Source organism: Monodon monoceros, unplaced genomic scaffold, assembly GCF_005190385.1.
Source record: "Monodon monoceros isolate NGI ecotype Baffin Bay Population unplaced genomic scaffold, NGI_Narwhal_1 Super_Scaffold_15, whole genome shotgun sequence".
Taxonomy (NCBI): Eukaryota; Metazoa; Chordata; class Mammalia; order Artiodactyla; family Monodontidae; genus Monodon; species Monodon monoceros.
The window spans coordinates 28,812,126-28,830,538 of record NW_021703771.1 but is presented as its reverse complement, the minus strand read 5'-3'; the positions used below and the strand labels follow the sequence as shown (position 1 = coordinate 28,830,538).

The 18,413-nt window shown below is 35.5% G+C and overlaps 2 protein-coding genes across 8 annotated transcripts in view; one reads left to right on the top strand and one right to left on the bottom strand.

The window, feature by feature from the left end:
• Positions 1 to 7,509, top strand: part of MMS22L (MMS22 like, DNA repair protein) — a 140,448-nt gene extending 132,939 nt beyond the window's left edge. Inside the window, exons 23-25 of the mRNA XM_029224113.1 lie at positions 3,633 to 3,729; positions 5,127 to 5,294; positions 5,772 to 7,509. Coding sequence (XP_029079946.1) covers positions 3,633 to 3,729; positions 5,127 to 5,294; positions 5,772 to 5,865 — 359 coding nt within the window. The 3' untranslated portion in view covers positions 5,866 to 7,509. The remainder of the gene's footprint in view (positions 1 to 3,632; positions 3,730 to 5,126; positions 5,295 to 5,771) is intronic.
• A 3,914-nt stretch (positions 7,510 to 11,423) lies between these two features.
• The window catches only part of KLHL32 (kelch like family member 32), a 233,436-nt gene continuing 226,446 nt past the window's right edge, over positions 11,424 to 18,413 (bottom strand). For 6 of the 7 annotated variants that reach the window (XM_029224082.1, XM_029224080.1, XM_029224077.1 and 3 more), the window contains one exon: positions 11,424 to 13,039. In XM_029224082.1, coding sequence (XP_029079915.1) covers positions 12,878 to 13,039 — 162 coding nt within the window. In that variant the 3' untranslated portion in view covers positions 11,424 to 12,877. The remainder of the gene's footprint in view (positions 13,040 to 18,413) is intronic. The other variant, XM_029224081.1, reaches the window with a different exon arrangement.

The window sequence follows — 18,413 nt, the reverse complement described above, 5'->3', positions numbered from 1 at the left end:
CAGCTTTCCTTCTCAAACTCTTCCAAAATATAGCAGAGGGGGGAACACTCCCAAACTCATTCTATGAGACCACCACCATCACCCTGATTCCAATACCAGACAAAGATGTCACAAAAAAAGAATACTACAGACTAATATCACTGATTAACATAGATGCAAAAATCCTCAGCAAAATACTAGCAAACAGAATCCAACAGCACATTAAAAGGATCATACACCACTATCAAGTGGGGTTTATCCCAGAATGCAAGGATTCTTCAGTATACGCAGATCAATCAATGTGATACACCATATTAACAAACTGAAGGAGAAAAACCGTATGATCATCTCAATAGATGCAGAGAAAGCTTTTGACAAAATTCAACACCCATTTATGATCAAAACCCTCCAGAAAGTAGGCATAGCAGGAACTTACCTCAACAAAATAAGGCCATGGATGACAAACCCACAGCCAACATTGTACGCAATGTATGGAAACACAAAAGACCCCGAATAGCCAAAGCAATCTTGAGAATGAAAAGTGGAGCTGGAGGAATCAGGCTCCCTGACTTCAGCCTATACTATAAAGCTACAGTAATCAAGACAGTCTGGTACTGGCACAAAAACAGAAATATAGATCAATGGAACAGGATGGGAAGCCCAGAGATCAACCCACATGCATATGGTCACCTTGTGTTTGATTAAGGAGGCAAGAATATACAATGGAGAAAAGTTAGCCTCTTCAATAAGTGGTGCTGGGAAAACTGGACAGCTACATGTAAAAGAATGAAAGTAGAACACTCCCTAACACCATACACAAAAATAAACTCAAAATGGATTAAAGACCTAAATGTAAGGCCAGACACTATCAAAGTCTTAGAGGAAACCATAGGCAGAACACTCTATGACATCAATCACAGCAAGATCCTTTTTGACCCACCTCCTAGAGAAATCAAAATAAAAACAAATGGGACCTAATGAAACTTCAAAGCTTTTGCCCAGCAAAGGAAACCATAAACAAGATGAAAAGACAACCCTCAGAATGGGAGAAAATATTTGCCAATGAAGCAACTGACAAAGGATTAATCTCCAAAATTTACAAGCAGCTCATGCAGCTCATTATCAAAAAAAAGAAAAAAAACCCAATCCAAAAATGGCCAGAAGACCTAAACAGACATTTCTCCAAAGAAGATGTACAGATTGCCAACAGACACATGAAAGGATGCTCAGCATCACTAATCATTAGAGAAATGCAAATCAAAAGTACAATGAGGTATCACCTCACACCGGTCAGAATGGCCATCATCAAAAACTCTACAAACAATAAATGCTGGAGAGGGTGTGGAGAAAAGGGAACCCTCATACACTGTTGGTGGGAAGGTAAATTGATACAGCCACTATGGAGAACAGTATGAAGGTTTCTTAAAAAACTAAAAATAGAACTACCATACGACCCAGCAATCCCACTACTGGGCATATACCCTGAGCAAACCATAATTCAAAAAAGAGTCATGTACCACAGTGTTCACTGCAGCTCTATTTACAATAGCCAGGACATGGAAGCAATATAAGTGTCCATCATCAGATGAATGGATAAAGATGTTGCACATATATACAATGGAATATTACTCAGCCATAAAAAGAAACAAAATTGAGTTATTTGTAGTGCGGTGGATGGACCTAGTCTGTCATAGAGTGAAGTAAGTCAGAAAGAGAGCAACAAATATCGTATGCTAACACATATATATGGAATGTAAAAAAAAAAAAAGTCGTGAAGAACCTAGGGGCAAGACGGGTATAAAAATGCAGACCTACTAGAGGATGGGCTTGAGGACATGGGGAGGGGGAAGGGTAAGCTGGGACAAAGTGAGAGAGTGGTGTGTATATGGATATATATACACCACCAAATGTAAAATAGATAGCTAGTGGGAAGCAGTCACAGAACACAGGGAGATCAGCTCAGTGCTTTGTGACCAGCTAGAAGGGTGGGATAGGGAGGGTGGGAGGGAGGGAGATGCAAGAGGGAAGAGATATGGGAACATAAGTATATGTATAACTGATTCATTTTGTTATAAAGCAGAAACTAACCACACACCATTTGTAAAGCAATTTTATTCCAATAAAAATGTTAAAAAAAAAAGTGTATGAACTTCCAGTTATAGGATGAATAAGGTCTGAGAATCTAATGGATAGGTTAGAAACTATAGTTGATGATAACACTGCATTGTATAATCAAAAATAAATAAATAGATAAATAAAATTTTTTAAGTGAAAAAAAACAAAACATTATGCTGAGTGAAAAGAAGGCAGTCACATAAGACCACATGTTGTATGATTCCATCTATATGAAATTCCCAGAATAGACAATCCGTAGAGACAGAAAGTAGATCAGTGTCTCCGGGTGCTAGGGGAGGAAGAAAATGGGGAAAGATTGCTAATAGGTGTAAGGTTTTGGGGGGAGGTGAAGAAAATGTTCTGAAATTAGATAGTGGTGATAACTTCAAAGTTCTTATGAATATACTAAAAACCAATGAGTTGTACACTTTAAAAAGTTGGGTTTTATGTGTGAATTATACCTCAATAAAGCTGTTATTTTTAAAAAACAATGCTTACTGTTAATACTTTGTAAAGGCTATTTCTTCATGTTCTGTTACTTTTTCCACAGAGGAACTTGTGGGTTTTGTTTTTTTCAAGAAAACATCTTTAAAAAGAAACAGTTATATTGGCTTTAGGATTACATCTAATATGAGAACTTATTTGCTCAATAAAGACAAGTATGCTATATCTTCCTTATCCACTATCGTCATGCTATGGAAAACATTATCTGCTACTTCATTGTAATTAATTTAACTTCATGTGCATCACATGTTTTGTACTCTTGCCATAGTGGATTACAGTTTCTTAAATTTTCCTTGTTCTTAGAGAAAGTAATTTTTTTCCCCAGCTACTTATATTTAATGTTCTAAAAACAGCATAACAAAAATGTATTAGCACTTGGAACGTGGTGAATTTTCTACATTCTTTGTTGATTTTTTTTGTTGTTGCCGTTTTTATGTACAAGTGCACAGTTGTAAAGGATTTGGTTAAATACTGAAAGAACACAAATGTTCTTTTTGTAACTTTGCTCTCTTTCAAAACAAAATTAGCATCACAAATAGTTGATTTTATATATATATATATTGCTAATTTTAAGTGAAGGTAAACTTAGTTTCTAATTTTCTACATATATGTTTGTTAGTGGGAGGAATATGCTTATGAATTAAAAAAATCAACCTGCTTGTCTCTAAATCAGCTGAATTATTAAAGGTTATCTTTAATCAGTATGTAACAGTGTTTGCAAGGTTAGGATACTGGAGTGTTTTTGAATATGGGCTCTTTTCTAACAGAAAGACTTATCTTCACATGTGTTTTTTCAGTTACAGGGTTGTAAAAAATAGACTTGTTAAGTGTATTATATTTTCTTAAAATGGAAGATAGGGAGGCTTTAGAACAAAACAAAAGCTCATAACTATTTCGCTTTGAAAAATAACAAAAAAGCATGTAGATACTTTTAAGAAAACAACATGTTTTTCTAAATCTAGAGTGCTCATAAAAATGAGGATCCAGATGGTCAAACCAGACAAAATGTGTAATGCTGTAAATTTTCCTCCTAGTTAAAAGGCTGGCCACCGAGAACCTGCAATACATGGTCAAAGCCTGCCAAGTGGGGTCAGGAGGAGAACCTGCCGCCCAGCTGACTTCTGTGTTTAGGTAACTGGAAAATATGCCAACTGGCAAGAAGACTATTGCCAGCCATTTGACAGCCAACATGTTTTTTAAATAACTAATTATCCAAAACATAATGTGTTACTACTTGTTTGTAGTTTCAATTATTGTGTTTTTGGCAGTGGTTTTGCTATGTTGTTTTATTAAAAAATAAAAGTACCAAGGAGAAAGATAAATGAGCTGACGTAAAATTACCTGAGAATTTAGTAAGGAAGATTCTTGCATGTGTTTAAGAGGAAAAAGTGGGAAACGTGAGTCATGATGACAGGTGTACAGGCTTTGGAGCTGCTAAACATGCTACTCAGGATCCACTGTGAAAGTGCCTGTCACTGGTTTTCCTACTCACTTTAGATGCTGTGGACCCAGAAAGCTCCATTGTATGTAATTGTGAAGCATAGACTTTGTAGATCTGTTGTTCCTTCACAAGAATAACTGCAACTTGAGAAACATTTTCTGTTTTGTTTTTATTTTCCTGCCTTGCACCCTGTAGAGTCTTATGCTTTCTGTTAGGGCAGTACTTTTAAGTATTTCTTTCTCACAGTTTCTACCAGTTAGTTCGCATTTATTTCATGTATCTCTACCCTAGCACTACCGTGATAAATAGTTTGGGTCCATTTCCTTCATTCTGTGTTAGATTTTTGATTCCTCAGTTTTCTTTCTTATCACATAGTTGGCACTTGTCAGTTGTTTACAGTTTATTTAAATTGTGATCATTTGAAATAAATACTGGATTTATGAAAACTGTAAAACCCTAAGAGGAGGAAGGATTTTATATGAACGAAGATTGCATGTTTGTTAAGTACAATTTATTGAGCTAGGTGACTTTCATTTTCTAGGAGGGAGAGAGTGGAAATTTTAGGATTAAAATATATAATTGTTATTAATAAAAGGTCTTTTATGGGTCTAAAGTCTCTTGATCGGTTAAAGAATATAAAAATTATTTCAAATAACTTGCTTTCCTCATAGAAATATTGTTTGATTTATCTAGAGTTAGCAATAACTAAAAGATATACAAAATAACTAGGAAACTGGACTCTTTGCTGTTTTAGTCTCTTCTACATCCTGACCATCTAGATTTCATCATGCACACTATAGCAAAAAAGTCCCTGAGATTAGATTTTTCCCCCTTATTCTTCCTCCCGGGATTCCAGCTCTTCCCTTTCCCTTTCTCCTAATGCTGCCACTGTGTTCATAGCTCATACTGAAGCCATTTCTGTTCTTTATTTTCAAGTGTTAAATAGTGTTCATATGGCATCTAAATCCTTATGGTAATCTTACATGAAATGATCTTTCTTGTGTTCAGGTTATAGCTTGTTGCCATACAGATACCAGCCCAAGGAATTGCCCCAGAAGTAATTCTAAGTAACTTGTTTTACTTTCAGGAAATTTATCGAGGATTATGGTATGAGATATGATTATCAGATTTACAGCATTTTAGAAACAGTAGCAGCATTGGACCAACAGGTTGTTATCCACTTGATTTCTACCCTTACTCAATCTCTGAAGAGTTCAGAGCGGAAATGGGGCCTTGGCAGAAATATTGCACAAAGGTATGTTTGATAATTTGATTATATCCTTTCGGACAATGATTATGAAATCTAGATTCATTTTCTAGAAATGGCCTATTTTCCACTTATAAAAATTTGGAGTGTGTTCCAGTGAATAAGATTAGTGACTCAACTAGATAATATGGGTTTTGGTCAGAAATAGATCAAGGCTTTTTTTTTTTTTTTTAATAGATTACAACCCAGCTGAAGATAATGCTGGACTATTTAGAGTAATGAAACATGGGGGGGGGGTATAAGTCTGTATTTCCTAAAGAGATTGTTTTAGAAGGGTCATTACTCATACTATAATTCATATGTCCAAAAGTAGTATGTTAAAGAGTCAAAGTACTTAAATTACATCATGTATGGTGTGTATAGACAAGTAGACATTCAAGCAGGCTCAGTCTGTAAAGACTTAAATGAAAAATAATGGAAAATGTAGTAAATATATATCTGTCTTCTTTTCATTTTTCTTTATAGGGAAGCCTATAGCAAACTTTTATCTCACCTAGGACAAGTGGGACAAGATGAGATACAGAGACTACAAGATGATAATATTGAATCTATTTTGTGATTCATCATCAATATTAATTATAACTATCTAAAGTCACTTTGCACCATTCTGACTCCTACTTTTAATTAATTGTATAATGTTCTGTTAAAAATACTTTCTAGGATTTTTTTCCTTTCATACCTGTAAGTATAAAGTATATAAATAAGGAAATAAAAGTTAATTAAATATGTTATAGGAGCTTTCGAACTTGGTAAAACTGCATTCTATTTTGAAGAGGTTTTAGTGAAACTAAAGAAACTTTTCCTAACTGGGAGTGTTATGTGTGTATGTCTAAGCAGGTTTGTACTGGTTGATCCATGGCCATTTTACTGTAATGTGACTTTCTGCCTTGTAAGTTATTTCTGTTTTGTTTTTGTTTTCTTACGAGTTATATTTTATTATGATACTATTTCAAATTACCTGGCTGCCCTATGCTGGGTTTTTTTTTTTGGAGGGGTGGTCAGGAGATAGAACAGTATATTTGTTATCCTTTTTTATACTATGCGTGAGGCAAGTTAATAAAATCCTTACAAAGCACACTTAACTCTATGAGGAATGAGACTGAATCTGGCTAAATGATTATACAGATAATATGTTTTTTTTTTTAACTTGGGCCAACAGTGTTTATATCAATACTTGGGTTCCAGCGGTTGCCAGATGTTTTCCTCTACTCATCCTTTCGTTTGGAGTTGTCATTAAAAGACAGATCAGGAGGAGGATAAACAAAAGCCTTTAAGAAAAGAGAATAAATAATATTCTGGAAATTTTTAAGTTTACAAAATTAACAGAAGAGGTCTGAGAAGTCAGCTGATTTATCTCCTTGCTCTTCAATTAGAGCCTTTTATAAGCTAGCATCTTACATGTTTGAAGGGAGCCAGTTTCCTGTAGCAGCTCATCTCTCAACCCTTTAACTATTTCATTCAGATTCATTCCACCAGTTGGACTTTTGTCCTTGACTCCTTTTTCTAATGAGCATTATTTGGTAAAAAGTGCTCCAATCTTAGTGTTGGGAACCCACCTGGGTCTCAAACCCAGCTCTGCTTTGTGACCTTGAGCAAGTTCTTAACCTTTCTGAGCCTGTTTCTTCGTGGAGAAAAATGAATAATAAACTTTTTTTAAATTTCACAATGTTCTGGTAGGAATCAGTGGGATAATTGATTTATAATTATAATCATATAATTTAAATGTATGTGAAAGTATTTGTTGACCTATGTTCTGTTTGGTGGTGTACAGACATGATCACTCTATCTCATGCACAAAGGTGAAGAACACTTCCTAATTTTGTTCCTCTTTCTCTAATGGTATGTCCTAGATGAAGATCCCACTTCTTTTCAATGTTTTCTTACATGTCATGTTTGCTAAGTTTGAAATAATTTATTGGTTTTTTTCTTGAGCATCTAGTGTTTATCATGATTCTACTATTCCTTCAGGAAAACATTTCAACCCTTTTCTGACTCAAGAAGTATCTTTTAAAATGAAATGCATTGCAATCGGGAAACTATAGATAATAACCCTATTCTAATTGTAATCTGTGAAGTCTAAAGGACTTCATGACATATAAATGGTTTATTTTCCCCCCAAATAAACTTTTTAATTCAATAAATGGGATGAATGAAAGCCTCTTTAAGGTTACTAAGACTTCATAGCAATGAGTTTCTTTTCATTATGATAGTGACTTATTAAATGAATGATGCATTATTTTGCAAGTTGTAGCAATTGAAATTTAAACTATTTAATGGGATGCCTTTAAAGAGTTTATGTGTGTGTGTGTATATATATATATTTTTTTTCACCCCCAAGGGAAATTGATAAAGATATCTTGGAGAATCTTGCTCCTTAGCTTATGAAACTTTTTAAGGGTTAAGAAAATCTGCTGCTGAATCATGCATTAGGGTGTATAGCTGTAGATACTAAGAATAACTAAAGTTTATACATAAAAAAATCAGTAACGAGAAAAAATCTGTAACAATACCTGTGTATGTATATATATATGTATTTTTAAATTTATGTATCAGTAAAGTTTTAAAGAAGCTGTTTTATTGGAGAAAAAAAGAAAATGTATGACTCTGTTCCATTTCTTAAGAATCTTCACTGACCCGTAAATTATTACTATAGTCTTGTCTTTTTCCATTTCCAGACTAAAGAGTACCTATACTTGCTTCGTTAATGTTCCTTTTCCCCTAAAAGCCCTGTAATCCCTGAGGCGGCTGCTTCTACCATTGTAAGGTAGGCCATTCTCTTTTGGTCAAATCTGGAATGTGTTCTCATTTTTCTTGGTCTTTGGGGCCTCTGTGACATTGCATTTTCTTTTATCTTCTCATCCCTTCCTCAGCAGTATCGCTCCTTCCTACATACACGTTCTTCTTTCTTGTCCCTACTGGTAAGATCTAGCCCTTCACCTGCTCTGTCTCAACATTCTTGTAGTAGTGAACTGATACAACTAGCTTATAATTTTTTTCTATCTGTAGTCCTAATTTTTCTCTAAACCTGTCTAGTTGGATTCTCCTGAAATCTCAAGGCAACATGTCAAGCTGCCCTTATCATCTTCGTTTCCAGTCTAGCTCATGCCTTCATTTTCTACCCAGAGAATACACCACTTTCCCAAGTCACTTAGCCATGACATTTCTTGGATTCATTGCTCCCCACTTTTCATTTGATCACCTTATAAGCTCTTGTGATTTTTTTCTTTTTGCCATTTCATGCATCCAAACATTTTTCTATTGGGTACTATAATCTCCTTCTTATCTCTGGACTCCTGAAATTTATTCTTCACATAGTTTTGACATTAGTGTTCCTAAAATACTTCTTTCTTCTTCTTACTTTTCTGCTCAAGGACCTCCATTTACTTCCCATTGTTAATAAGCTGACATTCAAGCCCTTCAGTCAGGAGACTTCTGCCATCTGACGCTATACCTTCTGTTTCCAAACTTACCTCAAGCAGGAAAGTAGACTGTCTTAGCTGCTTTCTCTGAATGACATGTTCATTCTACGCTGTGGGCCTCACTGAGTTTGCCAATTAGAATACCATCATTTCTATAGAAACCTAACCTTAAGACACTTAAACAGGAAGAAAATTAAAATATACATGTTGGATATGTAATTATTCCACTCAAATAATTTATTTAAAATATCAGATGGAGTGTAGAAGAGATGATTGAAAGACAACAGGGTGATGAAAGGACTTTATTAGACACAGATTTGGTTACGATTTAAATTTCAGTTGAACATTTAATTAGGTTTCCATAGGGGACGAAAAAAACATGGAGTATTGTCTCTGCACAAAAATCGTTTAGTATTTTGTTCATTTGTATTAGAAGAGTTTCAAAGTTTAAAACTTTTTATATCTTTACTTATCCCTAGCATATTTTCTTTTCTTACTAAGCATATTTGACTTTTTCTATTTTGGGGGGTAAGTAAAATATTATTTGTGAGTTGTTAGACTATGTGTGTGTTTTCATTATGCATTGTTATTTTCATCTTCTTCCGTGCTTCATCATAAATTTTTAAACCTACTTTGTTCTTAACCAATTACATGAGCCCATTTCCATGTACTTTCACAGAATCTTTGGCAGTTTTTATTTTTACTTCCCCTTTGTTAGGATTATATATCATATAAAAATTTGATGAGCCTTTGCAGTTGGGAAAAGCCTTTAGGAAACCTACCTTCCCTAATCCTACACAGTAACATAGCACTTGTGTTTCAAAGATAAAAGATAGATATCACAGAAACCTCACCGAAAACTGTGTTCTCTGTACTAAACCACTGCTTTTTGACTGATAGACTTTTTACATAAACCTTACATTTTCCAAAAACTGATCTCCTGCCTACTCCTCCTAGGGTTAAAAATATTGCCTTGTCAGTCAAGTATAGAGTATGCTAGTATAAATAACGTGCTTTGTTTGCTTAAAACAGTTGGTTTGGGAAGCTAGCAAAATAGCGTATTCTTTCACATATTTAATAAGATATGAGATTTATATTTTGATTCTGTGATAAACTGTTTGGTAAGATTACCAAAATCAGTACCAAATGAACTTACCAACTTCTGCTTCCTGAAGTTTTTGGTGTGCTGATAGTTATCCAGTTCATTGCATTTGTGGATTGTGCTTTTAGAAAAATTCTGGGCATATGCATGTTTTAAGTTATTTGTGTATATAGTAATGAGATATAATAAAAAATGTATATATTCAACTTACACTGCACCTGTGATTATTCAACTGCCTCTTTATGACAGATTGACTCTTTGAAAACCAAAATAAAAATGAACCGTGTTACCTACAGGAATAATTTTTATCTTATTATTCCTGTTGCTTTTATACTCCGCTAAAACAAAGAAAAGTTGATTTTTCAGCTATTGTAATGGCTGAAGGGTATACAGTATACATGTGGTTAAACTGAGAAGAGAAAAAGGATGAAAAACACCCTAAAAATAACCAATTGGCATTTTGTTCTTAAAAATCTAAGGAATTTTATTGCATTTTACATACATATTATTTTATCTTAGAGATTCATGTCTTTTCTGGCTTTTCCTCCTAGAGTAAGAACACTGCTAATATCTGTGTTACTTCTTTTTCTTTTTTAAAGTAAAATCTTGAAATGATGTTTAGACTGTTGGAAGCTTCACAGTCTTTTGGAAATTCAAATTAATAATTTAAATATAAATACAATATGGTCTTTAACTTTGAAGAGTAAAAATGGAAGATGAATTACTGTAGGATAGTTCACTTAAATGGAGAACATATATTTGAATAGTTTCAGTGGGCCTTGGTTTATTTGACCAAACATTGTTTTCTAGAATTTTTCTTATTAGCTCTTATGATCAGTAATTTGAGGGAAGGATCGAATTATAAGCGATCTAAGTTTTTTCTTTTTAGGGGAGGGGTGCTGTACTTTGGATGCTGTTCTTTGTCTATAAGTGTTTCTGGAAACTATGTAAAACTTTTAAAAATTCTGACTTCAATTCTGTAATATTACAGAATAATATATTAAAGTTCACTGAGGAGAGGTTTGATAATATATACTCGTTTGTTTTAAATAAATAGAAGTGTACACAGAAATTACAGTAATCTCAGGCTGCCTTTCCGTTTATCATTCAAGCAAGTCCACTTTTAGACCTTCCCTTTCATTAATTGGGTAGAGAGTCTGGGATTAAAAATAGATTGTTTTAGAAGGTAAAACTGCTGGATGGAAATCTGTGTGTCAAGTAGAAATTTTAGTAAATCTGAAATTCTTGTTTAGGTCCTTGTTGAAAAGATTTCTGAAACGCTGGAGACCATTTTCCTGACATGGTAAGGCATTTTAAAAACTTAATTTAGATGGTTTATACCTTTTAAAGAGACTCTCTGTTTTCCTTCTAAATGTCAATTATCAATTTTCACTTTTCAGAACTGTACAAATATTCTTAAGGCTTTTTGTTTGTGTAAACAAAATCTGTTCTTTTAAAAATTTACCATTTTTTTCTTACCCCTAGTCTCCCTTCCCGGCCTTTAATCTAAATAGCCAAAAGTTTCATTTATATATATATTTTTTTTAATTAATGTTTTAGGTATCATATAAAGTTAGTGAATTCTATATTTAGGAATAAAAATTTTTTTTTTCACTTCTGATTACTAAAAGTGGTTACATGAATAAAATGACAATTTCCCATTAAGACAAGGATTGCTGAATGATTAAACTAAGGAAAAAAAGTAAAATCTTCCTTTTAATAAAGGTGACTTATCCTAACAAGATTAAGGGGAAAAACTCATGTTATACTTGTTGAATTTATGTTCAAATACGATTATTGAGTTATTTTTTATTTTTTGTTATAGACAAAGCAAATCCAAAAACCTAGCCTAAAAAAATTCTCATGCATTATTAAAAATGGTGGTAATAAAATATGTATTGGTGGTAGAGAAGAATCCCACAAGTGCTCAAGATTGACATAACCTTTAACAAAGTGGAAAAACTTTTATCAGAACTACTGATACTAGGTTCAAATTTATGTCAGAGCACTTTATGGTACCGAAATTAGTACAACTAATTTTTTCTGAGCTTTAAAATGTCATTTTTCACTAAATGAGCTTAGATGAAATGTTTGAGACTTATTATTTGAGGCAAGTGTTTATACAAGTTTAGGAATCTTTGGCTTTAGTAAACTCCCTTTTTCATAATTAGCATGTCTCTTTCACATGCTTTTCAGAATCATTTATCTCATAGCTTGTGTTCCAAGTTCTATCTAGTAATTTTTAAACTTCAAAAATAATCTTTTTCAGTTACAAGGTTCTAAAACAGTAAAATACCTTGTAATTTGAGTGACATTTTTTTTTCTTAGGCAAAGTACTTCAGAGCATTTGCCTAATCCTTAAAACATTCTTCTGAATTAATATGGAAATCAATAATTGCCCTCCTTAAAAAGTGAGAAAACTGAAGCAATGTAAAGTTAAGCTCCTGGCCCAAGGTAACAGAGCAACCAAGGTGAAAAATCTGGGTATTCCATCTGCTGTTCTGGTGTACTTCTATTATTTGTATTACCTTGAATAAAATATGGCATTTAAAAATTTATGATGTCATAATGATGAGCCTCTACTTATACAGCAGGGCTGTATAATGTTAAATTTTTAAAAGAAAAATTACAATCCCAGGCTTAAGTAGTAAAGAGATTAAGTACTGACAATTTTTTTTTAAGATCATTGATGGCAGTACTTGTGGAATAAACTGCCTTACTAAGAGGGTAATGTCCTGGACAGCACTGATTAGACAAAGTGTACAAAGAATGCTTAAAAGATCCATGGACCATTAAGTTAGCACTAAGCTACACCACCATAAAAGTCATACATATTGTACTGTATATTGACACACACTGAGAAGCGTGACAAGCGTTTTCAATAATGTGTATTTTAGAAAACTGTTCATTTTTTGCTAATGTTTATCTGAATAGAAGATCTAGAAAACAAAACAAGGAAGCATTGAGCACTGAGTATTTTCATGCCCATCCAAAAGTCAGGCCTTTTTCTTCCTCGTGTTCATGCTGGTTGTTAAGAGAGTACTGGCTTTTCAGATGGTGCCAATCCTGTGATGAGGCACTTGAAGAGTTTGAAGGTTAGGGCATGTGAAATACGGAGCTGGGAGGAAGCATGCTGCTATTCCATTGGAAGCAAAAGGAAGTGTAGGCCCGTAGAATACTTCTTCTTTGCCTTCTCTACTCACATCCAATACCTAACAAAAGAAGAGGAGAAACCTGTACGTTAAAGGTGGTTGTTCAAAAGAAAGCTGGGTACACATAAAAGAAAGCCTGCAGTTAAATTCAGTTATGCCACCATGACTATACCTTACGCATTGCTATTTTTCTCAAGTATGGTACCAGGAATATGTATTAAGTTCCTACAAAGTGCTATTCTACACATTTCTGTTTGTGTTTCTACACGTTTGTACATACATAGATATGTATGTTACGTTTGTATATATATAGATATATAATTTGATAATTTAATCTTCAGAACAGTGTCAAGGTGTAGGTAGCATTATCCTCCTTTAATAAAACTGCCTTAGACTGCTTAAGTAACTAGCCCAAACTAGTTAGTACGTGTTGTTTGTATGCTGGCTTACAAATCCTCACCTGTAAGGTGAAAACAACATTGACCTTGCAGCTTTGCTCTGGAAATTAGTGACATACAGCTCAGTGTCTAGCACATAGAGTATTATAGCTTAGTAGCAGGTTCAAAAAAATCAGTTGCTTCTGGAAATTCTTCCCCAGTTATTTCCCCATTAAGCTGGAGTTCCAACTCCTTCCATATATGGACAGGATCCTTTGTTAGTGTGTGCGTGCTGTCACCTTACTGATTCTGGTTTAATCTTACTACTAGGGAAATTCTTTCTTGAGGAAAGCTGGTCATTTCCTTTCTTGAGGAAAGCTGGTTTAATCTTTTTTTTTTTTTTTTTTTTTTTTTTTTTTTGCGGTACGGGGGCCTCTCACTGTTGTGGCCTCTCCCGTTGTGGAGCACAGGCTCCGGACGCACAGGCTCAGCGGCCATGGCTCACGGGCCCAGCCGCTCCGTGGCATGTGGCATCTTCCCGGACCGGGGCACGAACCCGTGTCCCCTGCATCGGCAGGCGGACTCTCAACCACTGCGCCACCAGGGAAGCCCCTGGTTTAATCTTACTACTAGGAAAATTCTTTCTTGAGGAAAGCTGGTCATGTCCTACGTGTCTAACCCATAATGTTCCTTCCAGCCTTCAATCATCTTAACCTCTTTTCATATGACCTTCCTCAACCTTCATTTTTTTTAATTAATTTTTTATTGGAGTATAATTGCTTTACAATGTTTTGTTTCTGCTGTACACCGAGGCAAATCAGCTGTATGTATACATATATCCCCTCCCTTTTGGACCTCCCTCCCCCTGCATCCCACCCATCTAGGTCACCACAGAGCACCGACCGAGCTACCTTTGTTTAAAACCTTTCCTCCCTTGGGTTCTATGACCTTAAGAAAATAAGTTGGTCATTGACGCAGGCCACCTTTGGTCCACGTCTTCCATCCCCATCCTAAATGTAGGTATGCCCCAATATTCCAACCACAGACCCCTTGGTAGTCTTCTTCAATGATCTTGTCCACTCTCATGCCTTCATCTGTCACCTAAGTAGATAATTCTTTTTTTTAATTAATTTATTTATTTATTTATTTATTTTTGGCTGCGTTGGGTCTTCGTTGCTGCATGCAGGCTTCCTCTAGTTATGGCGAGCAGGGCTTACTCTTCGTTACAGTGCGCGGGCTTCTCATTGTGGTGGCTTATCTTGTTTGTTGCGGAGCACGGGCTCTAGGCGTGTGGGCTTCAGTAGTTGTGGCATGCGGGCTCAGTAGCTGTGGCTCACGGGCTCTAGAGCGCAGGCTCAGTAGTTGTGGTGCATGGGCTTAGTTGCTCCACAGCATGTGGGAACAAACCTGTGTCCCCTGCATTGGCAGGCGGATTCTTAACCACTGAGCCACCAGGGAAGTCCTGCTCTAAGTGGATAATTCTTAAGCCTTTAATGTAATAATGCATTATTTTAGATGAAAGAAGCCCTTGAGATTTTGGGATCCAAGCTCATAAAGGAGGAAATAACTAAAGCCTAGAATAAAATATCAAACCTTGTAGCTTTTTTTCCCAAATGGACATTTAGCTGTCCCATCCCATTTATTGAACAATATGCCCTGTCACTATTAATTTTAAATAGCTCTAGTATATGCAACATATAAATTTTTCTTTGTTCTCTCTTTCATTGATTTATGTACCTTCCCGCAGTACCACATTTAGTTATTTTGACTGGGTAGGGCATGTCTCCCCCATTCATTTTCAAGCATTTCTTGGTTCTTCTTGTATTTTTCCTTTCCTGGAGAAACTTCAAGATCAATTTGACAAGTATTACTCCCCCACCCTGTGAGAAAAAGGAAAATTACAATGGGATTTTGACTAGTATTTCATTAAATAAGGAAGTAGAGGTCTTTCAATATTTACCTCAAATAAGATTATTGTTCAGGTTACAGAGAAGAAAATTGAGATACAAAGAATGTTCAATGACTTGCTCAGGATCACACAGCTAGTAAGTGGTGGTGGAGCCAGTACTTGGGCTCAAGGTTGCAACCCAAGAAAGAGCAAGGTTTTCATGCCATTTGGGATATCCCCTCCTCAACTGAATACATTTCTAGAACACAAAATATCAGTTGAGGTCACTGTCCAAACAGCTTGTCTGGTTCCCTGGGCCAACAGAGGCTGTGTGTGTTAAGCAGATGCAATTTATTTAATCTGTAAGATGTGAAAGGAAGTGCTGGCAGTTTTTCTCCAAAACACTCCCCTGTAAACTGGCAGAAAGAAGGAATATGGGAGAAGGAGGTGCCAGCTTGGCAGCATATCCTCCAGCCAAAAAGAAGTAATCATAAATGAAGAGCAGTGGAGGTGATCTGGCAACACAGACTAATCACTTGCACACTTAGGCAGCTGCTCCTTTACCTGCTGCTCGTCATCCACAGCGTCCAGATTAGAGTCAACCTCCGTGCCAGACGTTTGCTTACACACCCACTGAATAAAGAAGAGCACCTGACTTTCCTCAGGAATCTATTTTTTAATATTTTACATGGGTCAGTATTACTAACAAGTCCAAATCTCCATCTTTGAACAAGTATTAATTTAAGAGCACCTCAGCCTTTCTCTTATTTGGGTTGCCCTTGAAATGGATCAAATAGTCTGTGCTAAATCAAGTAGTAGAAAAAAATAGAACAGTATGCTTTCTCAACATTTGACAGGCTTGTGGCTGAATCCCACAAATGACAGTTAAATAAGCTTTGATTAGAATCCAGAAGGGTCAGTCTAATGAGAGAGGTTATTGGCTGGTATTTTCAAGACCAAAGAAAATTACTTTAGTCCTTCTGGATGTTAACAGACCAATCTGTGAACTATTTAAGTGTGACCTTCATTAATCTTAGCCAGCAGTGCACTTAGAATCCAAGAATACTATAGATTTGTAACTTATGAAAAATTTAAACTTTGATATTTTTAACATCTATACTATTTTCTCCACCACTCTGACCTGTAATTTTCTTTTTTTTTTTCCTCACAAATCACATCTCAGAATTTATTCAATGCTTTGGAGCTTAAAATATTTTTTTTAATTTTTATTTTATATTGGAGTTATAGTTAATTAACAATGTGTTAGTTTCAGGTGTACAGCAAAGTGATTCAGTTAGACATATACATGTATCTATTATTTATCAAATTCTTTTCCCATTTAGGTTCTTACAGACTTGATCAAAGTTCCCTGTGCTATACAGTAGGTCCTTGTTGGTTATCTATTTTAAATATAGCAGTGTGGACATGTCAGTCCTAAACTCCCAATCTATCCCTCCCCCCACCCTTCGTCCCTGGTGACCATAAGTTTGTACTCTGTGAGTCTGTTTTTGTTTTGTAAATAAGTTCATTTGTATCATTTCTTTTAGATTCCACATATAAGTGATATCATATATTTGTCTTTCTCTGTCTGACTTACTTCACTTAGTATGATAATCTCCAGGTCCATCCATGTTGCTGCAAATGGCATTATTTCATTCTTTTTAATGGCTGAGTAATATTCCATTGTATATATGTACCACATCTTTATCCATTCAACTGTCAATGAACATTTAGGTTGCTTCCATGTCTTGGCTATCGTAAACAGTGCTGCAGTGAATAATGGGGGCATGTATCCGTTCGAACCATGTTTTCTCCAGATTTATGCCCAGGAGTGGGATTGCCGGATCCCATGGCAGCTCTACTTTTAGTTTTTTAAGGAGCCTTAGTACTGATCTCCATAGTGGCTGTATCAATTTACACTCCCACCAACGGTGTAGGAGGGTTCCCTTTTCTCCACACTCTTTACAGCATTTACTGTTTCTAGATTTTTTTTTTTTTTTTTGCGGTACGCAGGCCTCTCACTGTTGTGGCCTCTCCTGTTGCAGAGCACAGGCTCCGGACGCGCAGACTCAGCGGCCATGGCTCACGGGCCCAGCCGCTCTGTGGCATGTGGAATCTTCCCAGACCAGGGCACGAACCCGTGTCCCCTGCATCGGTAGGCAGACTCTCAACCACTGCACCACCAGGGAAGCCCCTTCTGCCCATTTTTTGATTGGGTTGTTTGTTTTTTGATATTGAGCCACATGAGCTGTTTGAAAATTTTGGAGATTAACCCCTTGTTGGCCACATCATTTGCAAATATTTTCTCCCATTCTATGAGTTGTCTTTTCGTTTTGTTTATGGTTTCCTTTGCTGTGCAAAAGCTTTTGAGTTTAACTAGGTTCCATTTGTTTGCGTTTATTTCCATTACTCTAGGAGATGGATCAAAAAAGCTATTGCAGTGATTTATGTAAAAGCGTGTTCTGCCTATGTTTTCCTCTAAGAGTTTTATAGTCTCGAGTCTTACATTTAGGTCTTTAATCCATTTTGAGTTTATTTTTGTGTATGGTGTTAAAGAATATTCTAATTTCATTTTTTTTTTGCATGTAGCTGTCCAGTTTTCCCAGCACCATTTACTGAAGAGAATGTCCTTTCTCCATTGTATATTCTTGCCACCTTTATCGTATATTAATTGACCATAGGTTCGTGGGTTTATTTGTGAGCTTTTTATCCTGTTCCATGGATCTATATTTGTTTTTGTGCCACTACCATACTGTTTTGAACTGTAGCTTTGTAGTAGAGTCTGAAGTCAGGGAATCTGATTCCTCCAGCTCCATTTTTCTTTCTCAAGATTGCTTTGGCTATTTGGGGTCTTTTGTGTCTCCACGCAAATTTTAAGGTTTTTTGTTCTAGTTCTGTGAAGAATACCATTGGTAATTTGATAGGGATTGCATTGAACCTGTAGATTGCCTTGGGTAGTACAGTCATTTTGACAATATTGATTGTTCCAGTCCAAGAACATGGTATATCTTTCCATCTGTTCGTGTTATCTTTGATTTCTTTTATCAGCATCTTATAGTTTTTAGAGTGCAGGTCTGTTGCCTCCTTAGGTAGGCTTATTCCTAGATATTTTATTCTTTTTGATGCTATGGTAAATGAATTTTTTTAAATTTCTCTTTCTGATCTTTCA